The sequence below is a fragment of the Hippocampus bargibanti genome, linkage group LG14 (genome assembly GCF_051943395.1).
Source record: "Hippocampus bargibanti isolate YZ-2025 linkage group LG14, ASM5194339v1, whole genome shotgun sequence".
In the NCBI taxonomy this organism is placed as follows: Eukaryota; Metazoa; Chordata; class Actinopteri; order Syngnathiformes; family Syngnathidae; genus Hippocampus; species Hippocampus bargibanti.
This window is the reverse complement of record NC_142747.1, coordinates 14,405,624-14,428,707: the sequence shown is the minus strand read 5'-3', so window position 1 is coordinate 14,428,707 and position 23,084 is coordinate 14,405,624. Positions and strand designations below refer to the sequence as shown.

At 40.9% G+C, this 23,084-nt stretch overlaps 3 protein-coding genes across 4 annotated transcripts in view; 2 read left to right on the top strand and 1 right to left on the bottom strand.

Moving 5' to 3' along the window:
• The window catches only part of LOC148888466 (uncharacterized), a 74,496-nt gene extending 66,020 nt beyond the window's left edge, over positions 1 to 8,476 (bottom strand). The window contains exons 1-9 of the mRNA XM_089013330.1: positions 8,405 to 8,476; positions 8,215 to 8,322; positions 4,519 to 4,606; positions 3,111 to 3,299; positions 2,941 to 3,046; positions 2,560 to 2,793; positions 2,374 to 2,475; positions 1,112 to 1,303; positions 859 to 969 (exon numbers count right to left, since the gene is read on the bottom strand). Of these exons, the coding sequence (XP_088869456.1) occupies positions 859 to 969; positions 1,112 to 1,303; positions 2,374 to 2,475; positions 2,560 to 2,793; positions 2,941 to 3,046; positions 3,111 to 3,299; positions 4,519 to 4,606; positions 8,215 to 8,309 (1,117 nt within the window). The 5' untranslated portion in view covers positions 8,310 to 8,322; positions 8,405 to 8,476. The remainder of the gene's footprint in view (positions 1 to 858; positions 970 to 1,111; positions 1,304 to 2,373; positions 2,476 to 2,559; positions 2,794 to 2,940; positions 3,047 to 3,110; positions 3,300 to 4,518; positions 4,607 to 8,214; positions 8,323 to 8,404) is intronic.
• Positions 6,469 to 7,403, top strand: LOC148888467 (uncharacterized). Its single transcript, XM_089014296.1, is given in 6 exon segments — positions 6,469 to 6,517; positions 6,575 to 6,865; positions 6,932 to 6,977; positions 7,099 to 7,133; positions 7,218 to 7,236; positions 7,238 to 7,403. Coding segments are annotated over 6 exon segments (606 nt in total).
• A 6,478-nt stretch (positions 8,477 to 14,954) lies between the features above and the next one.
• Positions 14,955 to 22,984, top strand: nrgnb (neurogranin (protein kinase C substrate, RC3) b). Of its 2 annotated transcripts, none has more exons than XM_089013329.1 (3): positions 14,955 to 15,115; positions 17,099 to 17,254; positions 20,737 to 22,984. In XM_089013329.1, the coding sequence occupies exons 1-3, from the start codon at positions 15,101 to 15,103 to the stop codon at positions 20,758 to 20,760; spliced, it is 195 nt and encodes a 64-aa protein (XP_088869455.1). In that variant the 5' UTR covers positions 14,955 to 15,100; the 3' UTR covers positions 20,761 to 22,984. The 2 variants fall into 2 exon arrangements, with proteins under 2 accessions (XP_088869455.1, XP_088869454.1); XM_089013328.1 differs by having other exon boundaries at positions 14,957 to 15,115; positions 17,096 to 17,254; positions 20,737 to 22,979.
• The last annotated feature ends 100 nt before the right edge of the window (positions 22,985 to 23,084 follow it).

Here is a 23,084-nt window from a genome sequence, read left to right as displayed (position 1 = left end):
GTTGTTGTTATTACTACTCAGTTATCTCATTTCTTTCATTCTATTGAATTCTTATTTTTTCCATCACATTCCTGATGGCATTTATTTCTGTATAAGGTAAACCTGTCTCTGTACTCTTAATGTCCATATGCAACATTTCAGGTTCAACTCGTGATTCATCATGAATATACAGTAAAGTCTCGTTATATCGATATTGGATATATCGATAGTCCCGGTTAAATTGATACTATTTCTATGCACGCACGGAGAAAATTACATGCAAACAGGGTCGGATATATCGATAGTCCCAGTTATATCGATATTTTTTCGGACTCCCTTGAATATCGATATAACGAGACTTTACTGTATATAGACTATCCACATTTTCTTTTTATATAATAACTGGACTGATATCTCACGACCTCATAACCTTCGTGTTTCAGGAATCCACCTCAAGAGGTTCCAGTACCGTATTTTCTGGTGTATAAGGCTCACCAAAAAGCCTTCATTTTCTTCAAAAGATGACCCTGCGCCTTATCCGCAGGTGCGCCTTATATGTGAAGTAATATAGAGCCACAATATGTCTCGCAACTACTGTCAGCAGACACAAATTCATTTCCCACTCGTAGAAGAAGTAGTGCGTAACCCCAGCCTCTAGTTTAGTGCCTTTTAAGGTCATGTGCCTATTTGGAAAACTTGTATCTATTTATATTGTTTTTTATTCATTGAAGGTGGACCCTATAGTCCGGTGTGTCTATGGAAAATTTTTGAAAATACGGCATTCATTGGGGATGCGCCTTATACTCCGGTTTGCCTTATACATCGGAATATACTGTATATAATTATGTATCCATATTAGACGATAACATATAAACTAACTTATGGCTCCTTGATGAGGGGTGAAGGTGCCTCTGGGACACGTGACTTCCTCCATCGTGCCAGCAGGACAGAATCTTCCTCGAGCGCAAGGCAAGCCAGGAGCTGATGAACCTGTCAATACAAACACGCAGCATCCCACTGGAGCGTTAAAAGCTAGAACATTATTTTTCCTCCCATACAAGCATAGATTTTAATTACACGGCTGTTTTATTGCGTGAATTTCGATTGCGGTCACTCATTTCGCTGAGCTTACCTGTAGGACAGAATCGTCCTTCGCTACATCTTTTACAAGCTATGCTACTTGTCTGACCCACTTGTTCTCCTGCCGTCCCAGCGGGACAAGGTGAACCGTAAGGGGTGACGGTGCCCTCCTCACAGTAGAAACCCAGTGGGCATAAGAACTGAGGAGATGGGTGAGCTGAAGTCCCTTCCAGACAGTAAAACCCTTGAGACAAGGATTTGCAGATAAGAGGAGAACACTTTTAAGAGGACACAAGATGTACCTGTACTGCAAGTAACAATATGACTGGGAAGAATATGAATGGATGAGCATATTTGACTGCCTCCACAAAAAAAACCTTTATGGGTTTTTGACATAGTATAAAGGAAATGAAGGCTTTTTGGTGTTCCTTATAGTGCCAAAAGTATTATATAATATTTGTGGAAAACATTAACTTTATTGATTAAAAAAATTACCCATCCAATGATTTTCTAGAATGTCTATGCTTGGTAGCACAGTTAATAATAATAATAATAATAATAATAATAATAATAATAATAATAATAATAATAATAACAATATGGAAGATTTTGTGTCTTCAAAGCATTCAAGGTACATGGAGAAAACCCATTCAAGCATGAAGAGAAAATGCAAACTTCACACAGGATGGCCTGAGCCAAGATTCAAATCCAGAATTCTTCGACGATGTGGGAAAAAGGCTATAACGGTGTTATTATCGCCTAATTGAATTTGATTGGATGTACCTTTATTCGTCTCGCAGTGGAGAAATTTACATTTCACAGCAGCAAAGTTATGAAAGTATGAGGAAAGGAAAGAAAGAAAAGTACAAAAACAAAATACAGGAGCTGCTGGAAAGGCAGCCACTCTCGGGGCGCCATCTTGAACTCAAAAGAAAAAAAAACTACTTAACAAATAATATGACAACACAAAGACACAGAGTAATTCATTCTTCAGCACTTGCTGTACCCTGTTTTTGACACGAAGCAGTTCTAGATGAAAGAGGGGAGGATCAAATAATAATTGGGTTTATTTGCATGAAAAACTTTTTGTGCTGTTTCTAGTTGTAATTTTGACCACACCACAAAGAGCACTTACTGAGTTCACAGTCAAGACTGCTAACCAACACTGTATAATGACCGTGTTCCTGTATGTAGAATGCATCTTTTAACATTGCTAAACAGCTAAACAAATTGGCATTATACTGACATATAATTACCCTTGGCTGAGGTTATTATCTTTATAATCAATCAACAATTGTCAAATTAGTCTGCTACCTGCAGGACAGATAGTGCAGTCTGTCAGCCTCTGAAGACCTTCTTTGGGTCCATAGCTCCCTGCAGGACAAGGTATAGCGATACCTTCTTCACAGTAATGACCTGTGTTTAATAAAATATGCATACTTTTTTACATTTCAGATAGTAACATTAGAATGTTGTGTTATGAAAGTGATGAACACTTACCTACTGGACAAACAACACAGAGCGAAGCCTCCTGTGGGTGTTTGTATGTGCCTGGTACACATGCAATGGGTTGACTTGACCTTTGGTCGAATGGCCTCCTCAAGGGGGGTATGACACCTCGGCACATTGATGAGGTTTCATTACATCTGTAGCATGAGGTCTGGCCGAGTACGGAAGTTGATCCGGGTGGACAAGTGAGCGGCTGGGACATTCCACTGTCTGGACAGTAACTTCCTGGCAAAGTCAGAGGTGCATTTTACTTGGGTGTGGCCTATTGTATTATGATTATGATTATGATTATGATGATGATGATGATGATGATGATGATGATGATTATTATTATTATTATTATTATTATTACTGTTTTTTTATCTCCCATACCTGCAGGACATTGAAGGCAGTTGATCGCGCACACACCGGAATAGAAGCCGGGAGGACAATCACTACACTCTGTATGATGGAAGTTTGGCTCTTTTCCTGGTCCACACTGTTAAACATGAAATTACAGTATGTGAATCATGCGTATACTGGAACAACACACAATCTCTTACCTTTTGCGCAAATCCAAAGGTGCAAATGGAATCTATAGGACATGTTAGACACTGGAGAATTCCTTCGGGAGAATGTTCCCCAGGTGAACATATCGAGATGCTTCCACTGGCTGGAAAGCAGGAGAAACCTGCTGGGCATAGCCTGCACTCCACGCGGTCTTCTGACGTAACCAGACCTGGAAAACAAGGCTGCAACACGCCACGGGAAGTCATGACATAATACAAATTCTAATTCAAAATAGAAGAGATAAGCCAACATCACTGGTATTCTACAGTACATCTTCATGCCCAAGAGTACCGTATTTTACAGACTATAAGGCGCACCTTCAATGAATGACATGTTGTAAAACCTTTTCCAAATATAAAGTGCATCAGATTATACAACGCGCCAGAATATTGCACTGCTACAATCAATGATATAATGTATTTTTTTTTCCATATACATATAAGATGTACCGCATTATAAGGTGCAACCTTTAACACTCAGAGCTCCCGTATTTTACGGGGTATAAGGCACACCGGAGTATAAAAGGCACCTTTAATTAATGGTGTATTTTCAAACGTTTTCCATATACGTACTATCTAAAGTGCACTGGATTATAAAGCACATGGTCAGCTTTTGAAAAAAATGTAAGGCTTTTAGGTGCACCTCATAGTGTGAAAAATAAAGTATGCTGTGTAAAATATATAGAAAATACAGTATTTTCCGGTGTATAAGGCACCCCCAAAAGCCTTCATTTTCTTCAAAAGAGGACCCTGTGCCTTATATGCAGGTGTGCCGCCGACTCCATTTCCCCCTGTAGAAGAAGTCGTGCGTAACCTCAGCCTTCACTGTAGCGCCTTATAATGTAGTCTGCCTTATTTAGAAAACTTTTATCTATATACAGTAAAGTCTCGTTATATCGATATTCAAGGGAGTCAGAAAAAATATCGATATAACCGGGACTATCGATATATCCGACCCTGTTTGCATGTAATTTTCTCCGTGCGTGCATAGAAATAGTATCGATATAACCGGGACTATTGATATATCCGATATCGATATAACGCGACTTTACTGTATTATATTTGGAAACCTTTTTCATTCATTGACGGTGCGCCTTATATATGAAAAATGTTTGAAAGTACACCAGTAATTGGGGTTGCGCATTATACTCCGGTGCGCGTTATACACCGGAAAATACGGTAGCTCCAAGTGTAAAAGGTTGCTGAACCCTACCCAAGAACATTATGGCATTCTAAAATCAATAATAATACTAAAATCAATTTTGAAAGACACAAGGAAACATTGATTTTTGTTTCAATTGATGTTATATGCTCCCATTTTCCGGTCTAAGGACACAATCAAGAACAATCGTGCCGCAGGGTCAAATAATAACAAGGCTTAATCTTTGTCAGGCCGGTTTACCTTGCAGTCTGTTACCCGGCTCCTCCCTGTATATGGATTGAACGTTCCCAAGCCACATCTCTGAGCCGCAGATACATTTCCAGGACAGCTGTGGAATATGTATATGTCATTAATCTTTTACTATTTCAAAAAAGAAATTTTTATCTGCTTAGTTTGTCTTTTTTTTTTTGGGGTCGGTGGCTTACAAATGACCCGAGGGGCACTCTAAACAATGTTGGTGGGAGAAGTACGTTCCCTCCGGACACTCAACAAGGTCACTGGAGGATAGATCTGCACTGGCTTCAAATTATATGAGATGAAATACTAATGTTAACTTGTGACTTGATCAAAAAGCTTAGAAATATATCATATATACTTTTAAGAGTTATTGTTCTTACCAGACGTGAGCCCACGTTGGGTACCCAGCATAAAAATCAATAAAACTGAAAACCACAAATGACGCATTCTCACCAACTTCCAATCGAGGCAAGACAGGCTATGTTCGGTCAGAACCGTTTGGTCTGAGACTGTGTGACTGTTTAATTTATGAAAGTGAGAAGCACTCAGTCGCTGAAAGTGAAACACGAACGCGGAATGCGATCCCCAAGCGACCGCCAAAGTTGATAATGGTGTTCGGCGATGGTGTGTAACTGGATTCTTGGTGTTCATAATGCATGAGTATGTGCTAAAGAGGACTTATCTGCGTTTGTAATTATTCATGCGGTGCGGACTATTCATTGTGGTAACAATGAGGTAAACTAAACATGGAAAATGAAAAAATATAAAATAAAATCCATTTACAAAGACTGATGACTGATGTACCCATTTCAACCATGCACATTTATATTCAGAGGACAAACGACGTCTCCGGACAAGTTGTGTCCATAATTAGTAAAATGGCTTCAAATGACTTATACTGAGCGTGTTTTACAAATATTCCACCGCATATAGCTATATTTTACGTTTTAAGACTTGCGCTGAATATTCAGGAAGTCTTGTTTTTGAGTTGGTGACGAGTCCGTACGTGACGTCACTAAAGGACCGCCCTTTACCGTAAAAAAGACACATTGTAGCGGTCCTTCCATCACGTCAATGTATTTTACTGTACTTGTTTGGTCTAGGGACCTCGTGTTGCACCCAAGAGCCGCCAGAAGGCCAGAAGAGGGCGTCCAATCGCCATATAAGGAATTTATCAGGTGGCCACAGGAGGTCGCCATTTTGTGCCTCTTTTTTTGGGTGAGAGATTTTCCCCCAACGTTGCCTCAAAATGGCACAAATAAATTCTTTAATCGATTGCAAACATGTATGCTTTCGTCTTCAGAACTATTTGAATCATATTCATCACTGGATGTGGAACCAGAAAGCATATTCTCCGATTCTGAAGCCATTGCTTTGATTCACTAGCAATTTAAGACGTCTTGGCGTGACATCACGAACTGGGGGCGGGACTTTCTGAAAATGCCCGATTCGCAGCTCATATTTTTTGCAGATTTTGGACACTTTAAGTCATTTTTATTGGTGTTTTGCATTTGACTAAAAATATCATACTGCGTGTTTTGGGTATTTTAGATGCTATAAAACGTTTTTCTGGTGTCAGTTAAAAAACAAAAAAGTGACGTCGGTTGTCCTTTAAAGAAAGACATCAGACACATCCTGTTGTTTGAATGAGTATCAGCCGCACTTCTGTAGACGTGCCATAAACCGCAACTTCATCTATTGCATCACTCGTCTTCACCTTTTTTTTTTAACTTGAAAAAGTATGATAGTGCCTTTAAATATCAATGAGTGGGTTTATTGTTGGCGTATCATCCATCCGAAAATTCTCAACTGAACTTTCCGTTTCAATGAAACAGCTGCAACAAATGCAAGATGATTGTCATTCTATTTTATGTTCCTGTGTTGATTTCTACACTGTTGCGAATGAACGCAACATATTGAATGCATTTGAAAGACGGCACACATTAGAATCCAATGTGAATGTCATTTTATTTAGTACTGTTTTATTTATGGTTAGCTCAAGGTAACACTGATTGTATTTTCACAGTTGAATTATGTCTATTGATAATTTTTTTTGCAGACATTGTGTGCTGTATGGACACCATGGGGCTCTTTCACTTCAAATCCATTAGACTGGGGCAACCTCTAACACTAAAATGGCATTACGACTGTTTAGCTGGATTTGTTCGGGGCTCTTGGAGCAAAGCATCTGACAACTATGACCGAAGCCTCGACTCATGCGGAGTAACTCGACATCTGGCCACTGTTTCAACGCAAGATCTCAAGTACAACTGTACTTGTTACGCTCAAGTAACAGATGACCTGCAGCTTAGAACAAAAACGCAGCTTATTGTATCTCTATTTGTAAACGGTAGCAAACACAATAATAAATAATTTTGGTGTAAAATCTGGATCTCATTTGATTTTTTTTTCCCAGCCCAGACAAGTGCTCAAAGCTGCACAGTTGCTCCCACTAATCCTAAGTGATGAAATGATCAATGTGTAATTTACAAACTGTGTAATTTATTAAATGCACATTTTTACATATTGCATTCCTTTTGTCACCACAAACTGTGATTTTCATTCATACCGCCTGCGAACGAGATGCCAAAGGAAAGAAGCGGAGGTGAGATATCACGGTAGGACTTAATTGTACTACAATGCTCACATCAAATATCTGTGAGCATTGTAGTACAACCATCTTTTTGTTTTATCCCCGGAAGGATGGCAATTTAGAGAAATAATTGTTAAACTTTTCCTTCGCTGCGGCCTTGGCACTGACCACGGTGGCTGTGTATTCATGTGTGAACCACAATTCGTGCAGCAGAAATGGTAAGGGTGATGAGCAAAATAATATCTGCCAAACAAATCTAAATTTGAATAGAATTGTTACATGTTTCAGGGAATGATTGGATTGGATTGGGCTCGTAGTGGAAAGAGAGAGAGAAGTAAGAGGAAAGGAAAGGAAGAAGTAGAAAAACAAAATACAGGACCTGCTGTAAATTCAGCCACTCATGTTGGCACCATCTTGATGTAAAAACAATTTGTGCAAATTATGATAATGAGGATATGTCCAGAATTGGGAGGAAAATAGGGAGGGAGGAAACTGACAGATGGATACATACATTATTTGCATCGAGACCATGTACTGTATTCCATTTAATGCACTGATATGTATTTAAAAATAAAAACCCCAAAAATAAAGTTGCCCAAAGTAAGCCAAAATACATTTTTAGTAGTTCAGTATCTAATTTATTTTAATGTCTTGGGGCGAAGCAAAACCTTGCAATTTGTAATAGCCCGTTTTGCAATCATACAAATAAAGTGAAAAAATGACTCAATGGGCCTTATACTGTGTATGTATTCTCTTGTGTGTAAATTTTAAATGAAATTTGGGCCTTATCGGTGTCCGTCGTGACGTATGTTGCTCAGCAACAACCGACAACAATAGTGCGATAAAGCGCAGGTGGTAAAGCTCGTAAAATTAATTTGTTACTTCTAAGTCGTCAAAATTAATTCCCATAAATACATTTAAAACAAGTGTATTTTCAGTAGATAAAGAGTCAGACAATCCAATTGCACGTTATGACTTTAGAATGCGAGCCACTTAGCTAGATGGACAAAGTTTACGCGAGTTAACCTCCCAGAAAAAAAACCGACCTGCAGGATTTCTTACATAAGCAAGTGGTCGAAATGTCGGTGCCTTTCTGCAACACCCACCTGAGAATCCCACGGGGATTTGGAGCCGTCCTTGAAGGTCTGGTTCGAGAAATTCTACGTGACCAACCTGGAGACATTCCCAAATATGCCGCCATCTACTTCAAGCGACTTCTCGACCAACGAGAAGGTAATAAGATTTGGATTGGCAGCGTCACAACTGTGGAATTAATCGAATAAATAAAGTGTTTACCTGCTCTGGTTTGCCAGGTACTGGCGTGGATCCGATTGAGTGGGCTGCTAGCCTGGAGGATAGATTTGCTCACGACCGTTCATTTCAGGCCAGTTGGTGCTAAATCAACGTCGGTTGTGATTTTATGTGTGTTCTTGTCCTGCTGCCATTTTTTTCCTAGAATAACTTTTGGCGTCGTGTTGTCCTTCTACAGGATGTTCCTCAAGCCTTACCTGAAACAGAAGTTCCCATTTCTGAGTGAGTTCCCTTGAGACACGATTAACAGCGAGTGGATACACATTAATCTAATCTCATTGAATTGACCAGGGAGAAAGGAATGGTGGGGACCAAAGTTATGAAACAAGGTGCAAATTGTGAGAGTGGGTCGAAGGTCGGGGTAGAGAGACTGAACAATTGAGTTAATCAAATTGGTAAATAAAAATAAAATAACTTGAGCTTTGAAATGAAGCTTTGCAACCATGGTGTTCCAAAGTAGTTCACCTATGTGTATTCTTTATCCATCCATTCCTTTTCTAATCATTTCATTTAGTATTCTCAGTGAATATTTTCATTTTAGAGCCTTCCTAACAGTAGAAATAAAGTTATTGCATGAACTGGCCATAAGTGCCATTTTGTAAAAAAACTGTAAACCTACATTTGTCCCCCGCCCCAGACAAAAAACTCCTGAGCAACATACCGAAGAACTGCCTCCTCAGTCATCAGAATCCATACAACATCAAGTCTCAACAGCAACTTCTGATCAAGTTGACCCAACTGACGATCAAGACAACATAGCTCAGGATTTACCTCAGTCAGAGACACCAAGTGAAGTCTCACAGGCAGAAGAGAGCACTGGAGCTGGAGCATCTGAGGAATTGGCGAAGGAAGAGTCTGGGGAAGTGGCTGGAGAGGAGGATACTGAAGTAGCTCAGGAAGAGTCTCAAGAGAAGGCTCAGGATGAATCTCAGGCTGAATCTCAGGAAGAGGCTCAGGAGGAGCATGAGGAAAAGGATCAGGAGGAGGCTCAGGAAGAGTTTCAGGAGGAAGCTCAGGAGATGACTGAAGAGGATGCAGAAGGGAACACCGAGGCGGATGGTGATCCAGATGCCAAGGAAGAGACTGTAGGGGGCGATGTGGTGGAAACTGATGTGGAAGCAGCCAATCTTCTCGAACTAGAGACCACTACAGAGGAAGTCACGGCTGATGATCATGAAGATGGCGATGATTCTGAGGTTGCCGAGGAGGAGAAGCCCAAAGCAGTGACAACAGAAACAGAAGAAGCAGAGCCTCAAAGTGAAACCCTCGATGAGAAAGAAGAAGCTGAAGCTCAAGATGAAACGCCAACTGACGAAGAAGGTGCAGACACCAACGCTCCTAATATGGAACCTGATGCGGAAGGACCCACAGAAGACTCCTTGTTTGAAGCTGACTCTGTGGAAACTCCACAGCCCGAGCAAAGTGACGAAGTGCAAGACAAGCCAGAAGATGAACATCCGGAGGAGGTCTCAGAGGTGGAGACTCAGGAAGAACCAGGCAACAATGAGCCTGAAATGGAAGAAGAGCCAAATGTCACAAACGATGAGCAAATAGAAGGTACTTTTGAGCAAAATATGATACATGAAATGAAAGCGATTCTCAAAATAGCAAGTCATTGCACGTGCAACAAACAAACAGATCCGCTCTTTATTCCAGGTGAAGCAGCTGACGTTGAGTCGGCTGAGCCAGAGATAGCACCAGAACCCAATGATTAGAACGTGATAAGGTAAGGTTTATGGATCTTCTCAAGAGTGACATATGGACATCGTCATAACAACACTCGTGTTTCAATTACAAAATCAGTTTTTACAAACAACAATGCTCTGGTTTTATTGCCACTGATTCACCATCAGACGGTCATTGGGATACTGCTCACACATAACACAGCACCCAGCCGTAGCGGTCTTCATCTGCTGAGATAAGAAACATAATGATGTTTAACAGTAATTATTAAATCCAATAATAATGTTTACTGGCAAATCAATTTGATACAAACAAACATGATGCAAAATGTGATATATCATAGACAGAAGCTCCCCACTGTACGAACGAAATACTTTCCGAGCGGTCGTTGGTAAGGTTAATTTGTTTTTAAGTTGCTTCATTTCTATATATTGTATGGAATGTATGTTTTAAGTCAAACACTGAACGAGGAAGTATAAAACACTGTCCAAATGCATCGTGTCCAAGAGCATCATTTTGGCGGATTGAACTGGATCGGGTGCTGAAACATCCAGCCCTTGAAATATCCAATGTGTCTGTGTGCCACATTCCTCTGTCCACAAAATGTTTGTATGTAGTTTTTCAGAACTCAAATGTTTGTAAATTGGGGAGCGTCTATTCTCCAAATCACGTCCAGCATTAGTTTCCACATGTTACATCTTGTTGGGACCAACACGGATGTACACATTTGAAGTACTGATGGAAAACGAAGCTTCATGAAGCACTTGTGATATTTTTGACTCCTCCAGATGGTGCTTTTGGTTTAAATATGAAAGGTTAGTGCAAAAGAAATGTCTTAAAAATCCACTGCATCTTCAAACAAAGAGGGCCATCTAGAGGAGTAAAAAACTATCACAAGTGCTTCATGAAGCTTCACTTGCCCATCACTAGCAAAAAGTGAAATCTATAAATATGGAGGTGTACTTTTCAGCACCTGTGCTATTCAATGTGAAACAAATAAATGAGTTACTACTTATTCAGCCACGCATGTTCAATGAATGAAGCCATCCTTATTTGATGTATGCTAGCAAAGATAAAATCAACATCAAAACAGAAAGTCAGATATTTTATGAGGTTGCGATTATTACATTTGAGAGTGATCTGTGGTATGTGCTAAGCATCCTTAATGTACCAGAAACGCATTTAGTTGCCTTGTGTATGAAACGTGCCATTTAAATAAAGCTTCCTTGCCTGTGCCTAGAGAAAATGATTGTTACAATTGTAATTAAATGTTAGCGGGGATGTTGTATTAATTTAACAACATGTGCTTACAAGTGTCTCGTTCATCAGCGCTTTGAGAGCAGGGATTCAATCAGCTATTACTGGAAAGCCTTTGTGGTGATGAAAATAATATTATGCTTTGGATTAGTCACACAAAACAACCCTGCGGCTCGGCTCAATTTGAAAGCATTAGTTATTTACCATTTTATCTTTTAAATTGTGTCTTTTTTCTGTCATTTTCAGGCATTCATGCAGTAGATTTTGATATTTGGGCCCCCCTGAATCGATTCTTTTTCAGGAAAAAAAATCATAAACTGATAGTAATAATTATAACAATGATAATAATAATAATAATTTTCTGAAAATGACCAATTCGCAGCTCAATTTTTTTGCAGATTTTGGACACTTTAAGTCATTTTTATTGGTGTTTTGCATTTGACTAAAAATATCTGTGTGTTTTAGGTATTTTAGATGCTATAAAACGTTTTTCTGATGTCAGTTAAAAAACAAAAAAGTGATGTCGGTTGGCCTTTAAAGTCACATTCGGTGAACTCATACACTGCCATTCACAAATTTATTCGGCAATTGAAAATATGGCGTAGAGCGCCATTCCTGAATTTGTTTGGGGTTTTTATTCTTGTTGCGGTGCCGGTAAAGCGCTGGCCATGGTCTCTGGCAATGGGTTTTCCCTTCCACAAGGGGGCAGCATTGCCATTGTTTCCATGTTAGTACTTTGCCACAGTTTCAGCTGTTGTTAATGCGCTATATAAACCAATACGTATGGACAGATGCCCTAATTTCAAGTTCATATAACCCCAGACCCATATAATTTAGGAATTAACTATTTCTTTCTGATGAAAGAAGACCGTTTAAGATTTCTTCCACTGCATTGAACGTTTATGTAGTCCTAAAACTCAATATTATGTGGGTCCTGGAATTCGAGTGACAATGACAAAAACCCTTGCACTGGAGTGGACACATTTTTGCACATGGCTGGCAGTGAATGAGTTAATAGTTTATCACCCCCACCAAAAAAGGCATTTAAAGAGGGCCATTTTTCCCCATGACATGGACAATGTCTTTAATTAGTCTCTGTTTTTGAAGATCTCCAAAATAGTCTTAAATATGAAATGACCATAACCATAAACCTTCTACACAAGAGACATGATCCTGAGCTATGTTGTCCATCATCTTTTATGATTTGTCCTCGCGCTTCTATCTTCTTCTCGGCCACGTGATCATGGAACCCCACCATGATCTTGCCCCTGCAAGGCTCAGGTGTTGATGCTGTCCCCTTCCTCCTGTGGCCAGCCCACATTCCTCCCGCTGAGATGAGCATGGGCTGATGGGACACAGCATGAATGTTTTTTTTCTGATCGAGAAAGAGATGTGCACTGAGTGGTTATGCTCAAGAGGTTCGTAACCCGCGTTGGTACCAATTTTTTCTCCTCTTGTCATATTCTGCCTGACTAAGTCGGCCTATTTAGAAAACATTTGCTTGTTTCTCAGATTTTAACAGGCTTTTACCATTTCGGGCGCACAATCTTGTTTAGGGTTTTTCCTGTCTTAAATTTTCAGGCTCATGGTGAAAAAAATGCATTTTTTTTTACCGTGGGGCACATTATACGTACCGGTACATATAATTGCCTCTCGGGGGTCATTATGAGTTTGAGGAAGCCATTAAAATGTTTAATCCCATCCACATATTTCATATAGATATCACTACAAATTAATGAATAACTAGTTTTCAAATTTGAAGTCAAAAATAATGACTGTTATTGTGGTTCAAATGGGACAATTTGAAATGTTAGTTTGGACTTTAGCAAGCAAGCATCGTGGAATTTCATAAGTTTGATTTGCTTTCGTGGGCTGAGTAAAATGATGTTGTGGGCCATCTCTGGCCCCCGGCCCTCTCTCTCCCAGCAAATTGGCGTTTTCGTGTTTATTACGTTTGTTAAAGTCATTATAAGTGCCTTGCACGCTGGGTCCGAGAGGACAGTAATTTCATCTGTGCTGTATGTCATGCATATTAACATATTTGACAATAAATCACTTTCATCACTTTGCTGCTGTGAAATGTAAATTTCTCCACTGTGAGACTAATAAAGGCAAATCCAATCCAATAAAACTGACTTTGACTTGACTTTGACACCAGTGCTTCAGGCCATACCTTGCTTACCAACGCTTGACATCACATGCGCCATTTTGATTCAAGTTGTGTTTGTAGTGAATCAACGGCAACTAACATCTGTTTCTGCTCGGGGAAGTGGACATTTTTATTTTGGTAAATATGAAATATGGGACACTTGTTTCAGAGCTGACGAGATGATAAAGCGTTTGCATCAGGCACAACGTGAATATGTAACAACGTTCAAGGACGCTTTATCAGCGGCTCACTATTTAAACATGCCCCAAGTGTGCCTTCCTCATGGTCATATAACTGTAATTCTCGGGAGGTGCTAATGGCGCTGAGTTGAGAGGCGCCGCTGCTGCGCCCACAGATTGAAACTTGATTGAGATGTCCATCATCATCTCAATCCGGCGTCGTAGCATTTTTGCCGCCGCCGCACTTGGCCAGCCCGTCTGATTGGCCCGGACAAGCGAGTGAGAGCGCCTTCAATCGAGTACAGTGGTGGAGTGCGAAGGGTTGCTGAGAATGTTGCCATGGGAACGCCTCATTGCTCATTATGTTTTTCTTGTCATGAAATTATTAGGAGACGGGCGATTTTGTTTTGATGTTTTTTGCTCGGCATGACGTGGAATAGTCATCAGATTTTCAGAGAAGGAACTTTTTTTGGTTTGACTTTTGAAGTATTTTGTGGCATTTGACAGCTTTGCACGCAATAACTTGCGCAATCGGCTGTACTTTTAAAGCTACCTCTTCGTATCCCTTTGGTTGTTTACCACGCCTCACAATAGAACGTCTCATCTCGGCTGCCTGCTGATTGATGAAGGCAAAGTGAATTGGAGTCATCAGAGACAACTCAAGCGTGAGGCTCATTTAACGTGGGAATTATTCCACAAATGCAGTGCGAAAGATGGAACACAGATTAATGGCTGTTTTTCTGCCCCTGCATTTTGTCTCTGAGGCTGGCAGTGGCGTGTGGGCGGCCTCACCAGCTGGGATCAGAGTGATGGAGAAGGCTGTTCGCTCACACTGCCTTGAATACATTTATAAACACCGCCCGGCGAAACTCCACTGCTTTTATTAATTTTTGCACTGTTACTAGCTGGAATTGGAAAATTGGTAATCATTATTTGATGTGCCGTTCTGCATGCTGATTGGTTCTTCACATTTGTTTGCTTGTATCTGCGCCTGAAACCGGACGGCTTTGCAACTTTATATGGTTGCGTGTACATTGAACAGTCGACATTGGGAACGTGAATGCAGTTGTATAGCAACCTTAATGAGGATGAAAAGACAGAACACACGTCGACATGTTTGTAGGAGGTTTTTACCACCACGACAGCCCCACACGCTCTCTCTCTCTCTCTCTCTCTCTCTCTCTCTCTCTCTCTCTCTCTCTCTCTCTCTCTCTCTCTCTCTCTCTCTCTCTCTCTCTCTCTCTCTCTCTCTCTCTCTCTCTCTCTCTCTCTCTCTATGTCTCTCTCTCTCTCCCCAGCATGCAATGATTATTAGTAAGAGGCATCGGTATATAAGCAGAGTGACTTATAGAGAGTGAGAGTGACACACTCGGCCTACCTGAAGATCAAGCTCATCTCTGAAAAGTTTAAGACATGGACTGCCACAATGTGAGTAATATTTTCATGTTAACTTTCTGAAGAGGGGAGGGTTGCACATCTGTGTGCTGCCGAGCTCTGGGCTGATGTCGTCTTGTGTTATTTCGCACTTAATTGTTTATTGGACTCTTGTCAGGTGTGGTCAGACAGCCTGAAACAGCTTGTCCAATTATGCCGTTTTCATCAGATGTCAATGATATTAGATTTGCTTCGCAGAAGTTAAACACATTGTGTCACATGGTGCAGATAAACACCACTATCCCACTCTGTTGTTTCCTTCTCTCGGAACTAACAGCTGAGTGAGCAGTCAGACACAGAGGTTAATGAATACTGGCCGAACAGGTGGGTGGTCGCCCTCCATTGGAGGGCGTTACACCACAGACGAGATGCGGCGGAAGGGGTGACGTGTCACAATCTGATTTCCCTTAGCAATGAGCTCTGGGTGTTTGCGCCACATAATTTAGAATAGTTGTTTACATAAGTTGCCAACAGCCTCAGTGGCATGCTGCTGACACTTTGCAGAATTTCTCTTCCATCCACCACATCTCCTTTGGGACACTGGATGTCGACTGAAGGAGATGGATGCTGTTGTCATTTTCATTGGTATTACTTAGCCGCTTCCTTTCAAATGCATTTTCTCTGTGACAGAAGTACTATTCATCCATCAGCTAATCAAATGCACTGATTTGATTGGCGACTCCTTCAGAATATTTTTCACCCTGAGGTGGATCACCAAATAAACAAAAAGTGATTGATTGATTGCAAATTTCCCCATTGTGGGACGATTAAAGGCTTTCTGATTCTGACTTTGGATTAGAAATGAAGTGATGTTATGTACAACACACGTTCGGTCACGAATGAAGACACCTTACTTCATAAAATGGTTCAGAGGACCGACAGTCACTTGATTTCAGTTATCAGTGGGTCCATCCGCACAGCAGCAAAGTTATGAAAGTAAGAAGAAAAGAAAGAAGTTGAACAACAAAATACAGGAGCCACTTTTGCGGCACCAAGTCAAACGAACAAAAAACTAAGCAACAAATAATATGACAACACACAGACGACACACAAGTCATTCAATCTTGAGCACTTTCTGCACCCTCTCTGTTATACGAAGCAGTTCTTAATGAAATCGGAGAGAATCAAAGTGTCTATTTCACCAGTGGATCAGGGACGTCATGGTGGAATGTGCACCTCTACTACAAGCTAAATGTTGAAAGCAAGCACAAAGCAGTAGCATCCATTGATGAAAAGAGACTGTCTCACATCTCCTGTCCCGTTGTAAATCCGCTTCAATTCCAAGCCACAACAGTTCCACATACGCATCGGCGCTCTGCGCAGTCGCTCCTTTCTTCTCATCGCGGGCTCCTCAAGTCATGCATCCATCCAGCCGCAGACTGTCCAATAGCACCGGCCTTTCCGCTGAACAAAGTGGGGCTGTGAAAATGCTGCCCATTACAGGCGCAAAAAAAGCATAATCGCCCCATAGTTTAGGCCTTGCAATGTTTGCATACCTGTTCCTTGCGAGCATCATCATCTTCTTGTACTTAAGGTCTTTGAACAACTTGAAGTCGTGAAGGAAAATGCTTTAGCGCTCTCTGAGGCATTTGCCACTTTAGTTGATGCTGAGAAACGAAAGCAATCTGGCATTGAGATGCGGTCTGATATAGCAAACGTTCATGCTTGAATGTTACTTGATGAATGATGAGCAAGGGGAAGGATCGACTTGATTTAGTTGTGGGAACGGCAAAACACTATTCGAATGATGTAGTGCAATTCTAAATGCTAATCTTGGATGACTCTTGTGACAAAATTGAGACTGACAAAATGGTCATGCATTACACCGCAAATAGACCAACTCGGGCATTCATAATATGATGAGGAGAAAATTCAAACTGGGTTAACTGACCTCTCGGGCTCAGCTGCACATTTCCCCACGATCATAAGAAAAATCAGGCGTTTAATGTTCCATCATGATGATGGTCCTCTCAGCAGGAGGAACTTAGTCGACCCCAAGAGGAGGAGGACATCATGGATATCCCGTTGGATGACCCCGAAGCCAATAGGGCAGCCGCCAAGATTCAGGCCGGCTTCCGAGGCCACATGACCCGTAAGAAGATGAAGCCAGAGGACAAAACAGAAGGAGAGGAGGTGAGCTGGTGACAGTTCTGCATACCTCTTAACTAATTCACTGCCAGATGATGTGCAAAAATGTGTCCACTCCAGTGCCAGGGTTTTTGTCACATTCACTCAAATTGCACGAAAATATTGAGTATTAGGACTACATCTCATCTCATTTTCCGTACCGCTTATTCCTCTTCGCGGTCGCGGGAACCTTTCTCAGCTGTCTTCGAGCACACAAAGACATACAACAGTCACTCTCACACTCACACCTAGGGACAATTTGGAGTGGTCAATCTGCCTGCCATGCATGTTTTTGGAGTGTGGAGTGTCTTTGACACTGTCACGACCAGTAAGACTTTAGTTCGCTGACGAAGCCTCTTGGATAGGAGGCGAAACGTCCGACACCTTCAAAAAAGTACAGATGACGGCTGAAGAAACCTTCTCATCAATGCAACTTTACGTTATTATCTGACTACAACCAAATTGAATTTCCACAGAACAATTTAACTGATAATGTCCGACATGTTTTGGAAAGTATTTTTTTAATGCATCTGATAAATGGTGTTGTGACTAACCTTTTTGGGTGTGTTATCATGGACTAATACACAATTTAGAAGCCCTACATAATTGATGAAAGCAATTAGAGCCCACCCTCTGAGATATGTTATGTGTGATTAAGGCTATGCATAACTGAGTGACTCATTTAATTACCTTATAGGCGCTCTGGCAGCAGCCAATTAAATAGTCCACTCTCAAAGGGCTGATCAATGAACTTGATTCTCGACCCATTGTTCAATCACCAGAGAAATGTTCCAAGTTGTAATTTAGAGAATTGGAATGTTATTAGAGCAGGCAGTCTGCACTTCAGCAGACATTATCCAAAATTCAAAGAGGTTGCGCTTGTGGTTGTATTGGCAAGCACCGATAGGCAAAGTGATCTGCAAAGTCGGAGTCTGGTCGATAAACGGTCGATGAGAGTAAATAATGTGAGTCAACACATCTGATTTACAACCGTTGCGAGTTACGACCACCCGTACTTACGACCACCCGTACTTACGACCACGACCGCTAGACCCTTTTTTTCAAACTCTACGGCTGTGACCGCTACGGTGGCAGCCCGGTAACGTTGTTGAGATCTGCAGCGTGTTTGCAATGCATTTGGTAGAATAAACTACTTTATTAGATTGAACAAGTAGGATGTTTATTTGCTGGAGCACAGAGAGCAATCGTTTCTCTCAGCATTGTATAAGAACTATTTTTTTGTATCGCTGTCAATGGACCATATGTAGCGTTGTGGCTGCCTTGCCAGATCCGCTCAACATTCAGCATGCCTCATTTGTCTAAACAGAGAATATTACAGCATTGCACAAAATGAGGATACAAAATCACTGTTTCTTCACAAACACGTATGACAATTTTGGCCAGCCAGCGCGTGATTGCACCAGCGGGGGGAAGTGTCCACCGACGGCGACCAGGGCAAAAGCCGAGGCGGGTCGGCCGTCAGTGCTTGGGCGTGCGGGATCGGCGCGACGAGAACACCTCGTCGGACCCACGTCGCCACCGCCTCTTTGAGACGTTTTTCCTTCGTCGTCCGCCTAAGTCCGAGGATGTGTTTTGGGCGACCTCTTCTGGCGTCTCCGTTAGCAGGGAGAGTGATTTTTCAACAGTGTTTATGCGTGGGAAGCCATGCGTATTTGGGTCAGCAGAACAACATAATAATAAAAAGCGATAATACAATATATGAAATTATAAAAATGACACGGAAAGCTAAAACATTTATAATTGAACTGTAAGCAGTTAGTATATAATAGTATTCAATCGAAAACGTTCGTTAAAAACAACAGATTGACATCGTATACTATTCTGTCGTCTAAACCTTGCGTCAGCCATTTTCAATGCATTTCGACTGACGACCGTTTGACGGAACCTGGTCGTAATTGGATATTACCTGTATAAGGTGCACGATTATAAAGTGCATGGTCAGCTTTTGAAAAAAAATATTGAAGGCTTTTAGGTGCACCTTACAGTGCAGGATGTACGGTCATGTTGCTTGCTGTGGGTATATAGCAGCAAGCTTGGCAACAATAGATCTACGCAACCAGGAGTAGTTGCGTCTAACCCACTTGGTATGTATGTAAGGGATGTATTTATAGCTGCAGGTACGTCAACTATAGTATGCTTCAGTAGGCCAAGCAGAATTAATGAACCTGTCAAACTGAATCCTGTGCCTGCCAAACAGCTTCCTCTGGGAGAAGACTCTCTTTCCACAACATGATCTGATTTTTCTTTTTTTTTTTCACACAGCCACCGGTCGCTTTGCTAGCTGTGTCAAAACACTATAAAGAAAGTCACACTGGCATACACAGAGATACACAACAAAATTTGCAGCTGAAATATGAAGTTAGCCATACAGAATATCAAATTCAAAGTTATGATGTTCCTCGGAGAGGCGGGTTCTAATGTTAATGTTAATCATGTAGTGTAGATTGTGCAATGATGGATTCGCTTGTGCCACAGATGTTATCTATTATGCAAGTCAGATGCATCATTTAAACAAGTCGACGTGGAATTGCATTATGTACAAGGTAACATCTGCATAACCTTTTCATAATTTACAGGCATTTTATCTGTTATATCTGATTACATTTAGTCTTTTTGTGTATGTCTTTATATTTTCTTAATGTGGACCGCAATCCTTACTTGGCAGCATTATTTATCACAAGAGTGCATACTTAACAGTATATCCAGTGGGTTACATTCCTTACTGCACTTGACTGTGACGACGATTTGTAACCTGAAAGTACCACCATTCTTGCGTTGCTTCACTCCACCTTGGTTTAACGAACATGAACATACTCCAAAAGCCTCAACAAATACATGAAGCAAGGAGCAAAAGAATACTCACAAGACGTTACATAACAAGAGGTATGGATGGCCTTTTCACATTGCACTTACTAACTTATTCACTGCCATTCCTGAATTTATTTGGGAATTGAAAAGCATGACATGGAGCGCAATTCTCAAATTGTTTTGGTTTTCTTGGCAGGGCGTGCCAATATAGCACTGGTCCCTCCCACGAGGGGACAAGATTTGCCTTTTGTACAGCCACCCCGATTTCAAACTCAGATAACTCCAGACACATAACTTAACTCCTTTTTTCCTGATAAAAGAAGAGAGTCTAAGGTTTCTTATACTGCATCAAATCTATGTTTACTATTTATGTAGTCCTAAAACTCAATATTCTGTGGCTCCTGCAATTTGAGTGAAAATGACAAAAAACCTAGCACTGGATTGGACACATTTTTGCACATTGTCTGGCAGTCAATGAGTTAACTGAATTCATGTTGATGTCACAATCTAGTCGAAAGCAATTTCCAAATTATAAAGTCTGCATTTGTTTATGTTTTTCTCCCAACAACCACTGGAGCCTTAGACCCTGACAACAAAAAGCTGCTGTACTGTTGATGTTCTGACATGCTTCAAATCCGCTCGGTTCTCTCTGTTTTTAGAGGCAGGAGGATCGGGGGCAGTAGAGAGCGATGACACAACATTGCCAGAGCAGGGATGGCCCTCTCCTGGCTTTGAAGAAGACAGTCAGAAGTGGGGAAAACGCTCTGCAACGTAGCAAGCAAGTATGGTTGGCTGGCATAAGCTGGCTATGTTGGTTTTCAGGCGTAACTATTTACCACAGGAGTCTCCTTTTTTCTTCTTCACATACATTAGCGGTAGAAAATGAACAATTTGGCAATGTGTTGTCTGTGGGGTTTGTTGGGTTTTTTTTGTTTTGTTTTGTTCTGTTTTTTTAGTCTGTGGTCTTTTTCAATTCTGCTTCACCAGCAGTCTTCACCATTCAGTCCAAATGTCTTTGACACAGATTTGGCAACTCACTGCATGTTTTTCTTCTGATACTTGTGAAATTTCTGATTGTGTGATAGTTTTAGATGATCTGTGATAGTGAAAATGAATGTCCTTGGAAAGCACAACAGGGCTTATTTTTGGATGGTCTGTGTATAAATGAAATAGGCATCAGCAGTAGACCTCAAATTTTTGGTGGCTCGTGCATTGTGTGATAACATGCTTGTATCTTAATATTTATTCATTGATCTGCTTGCTTAATTCATTAAAGGTTGAAAAATATCACAGAAAGTAGCTTCTCATACAATGTTTTTTTTTATCATAAAATGTCTACATATCTAAACTGTCTTTTTTTCCTTGCATTTGGTACTTCCCCCCCTTTTCGGCGACTGGATCAATGCACTTGTCATTTAGTTGATGAATTTTAAGTGGTTTACACAGGCAAAATTAGATGTCAGGATTGGATTGGATTAGCCTTTATTAAACTCACAGTGGTGAAATTTACATTTCACAGCAGCAAAGTGATGAGAGTAAGAGGAAATGAAAGGAAGAAGTAGAAAAACAAAATACAGGACCTGCTGTCAAGGCAGCCACTCAAGAGGCGCCATTTTGAAGTCAAAACAACCACGACAACTAAGTAACACATGTGACACAACACAAAAGACACAGATAGTCATTCAATCCTAAGGACTTTCTGTACCCTTTGTTATATGAAGCAATTCTAGATTAAAGCGGAGAGGATCAAAGCCTCATTTTCAGCAGTGGATCAAGGACGTCATGGTGGAATGTGCACATGTGCTACAAGATAAGTTTTGAAAGCAAACACAAGGCTGTTGCATCCATTAACGAAAAGAGATTGTCTCACATCTCCTTTCCCACGTATCCCCTTTCCCACGTAAATCCGCTTCAATTCCAGTTTTTAAGTGATGAGAGATCTGTTTTGGCAACCGGTTTCAGGGTCCCCCCTGCCAACTACCCAAAGATGGTTAGCATAAGCTCCAGCCCGCCCTGCAAACGTTGAAGATGAAGCTGAAGCTGATCGGATCATGGATAGATAGGCCAGATACTTTCAGGTTATGTAGTTTCGACATTAACACTGCGATTTCATGTAAGGCATATTCAGGTTAAATAAATAAAACATTACCAAAGTAAAAGTTTAAAGTTAAAACTTTTTTTATATTCAATGTAAATATATTTTACTAACAAGTAATAACCAACTGAACCATACTTGGGTAGAGATTTTTTTTAAACCATTTGAGGGAGCTCCTGTATCACCCATACAATAATTTGAGTGTTCGCCTTTAGTATAATTTAAAACCTCATTTAAAAATGCATCTCGAAGACATGTCAAGTACTTTTGCCTGCAGTTACACTAAAAATTAGAGGCTATTAAACTTTCCCCATTTGCTGTTAAGATGTAGTGGTACACATGCTTTACATATGCGACATCAGTTCCCACTCACTGACAGTGTGAAGGTGGCCGTGTATTTTGCCTGTTTGTCTCTTGTGATTTACTGGCGACCAGTTGTTCCGCCTTTCGCCCAAAGTCAGTTGGGCAATTTCCGGGCCCCTCTTCAGGATATGTTGAAAATGGATGCATGCATGTATGGACGGATAAACGGTTCTCATAAATAACCATCTTGTCGTCTATTGCACATGGGGTTTCAAATTGATATTCCTGCATGGCTTGCTGAGCCTGTCTGCTGTTATGAGCAACGAGCACGAGCATCTTCAGCCTCCCTGTGCTCCCACTCAGATCGCCCACATGCATCTGAGCTACAGCGCAGCGCACATGTATTCTCACACAAGCACCAAAAAAAATAGTTCACCTTACTTACTACTGGCGAACAGATTCCACTTTTGCACTCACAAGTGCGTTCCAGGTGTTAGTTGCTAAAAGAAGACAGCCAATTTGAGTCCCCTTTCCTGCTCAGGCTGTCATTCCTCCTCCTCCCCCACATGATGATAAGCATTCTCTATGGGTTTTATACAAACCTGCTTC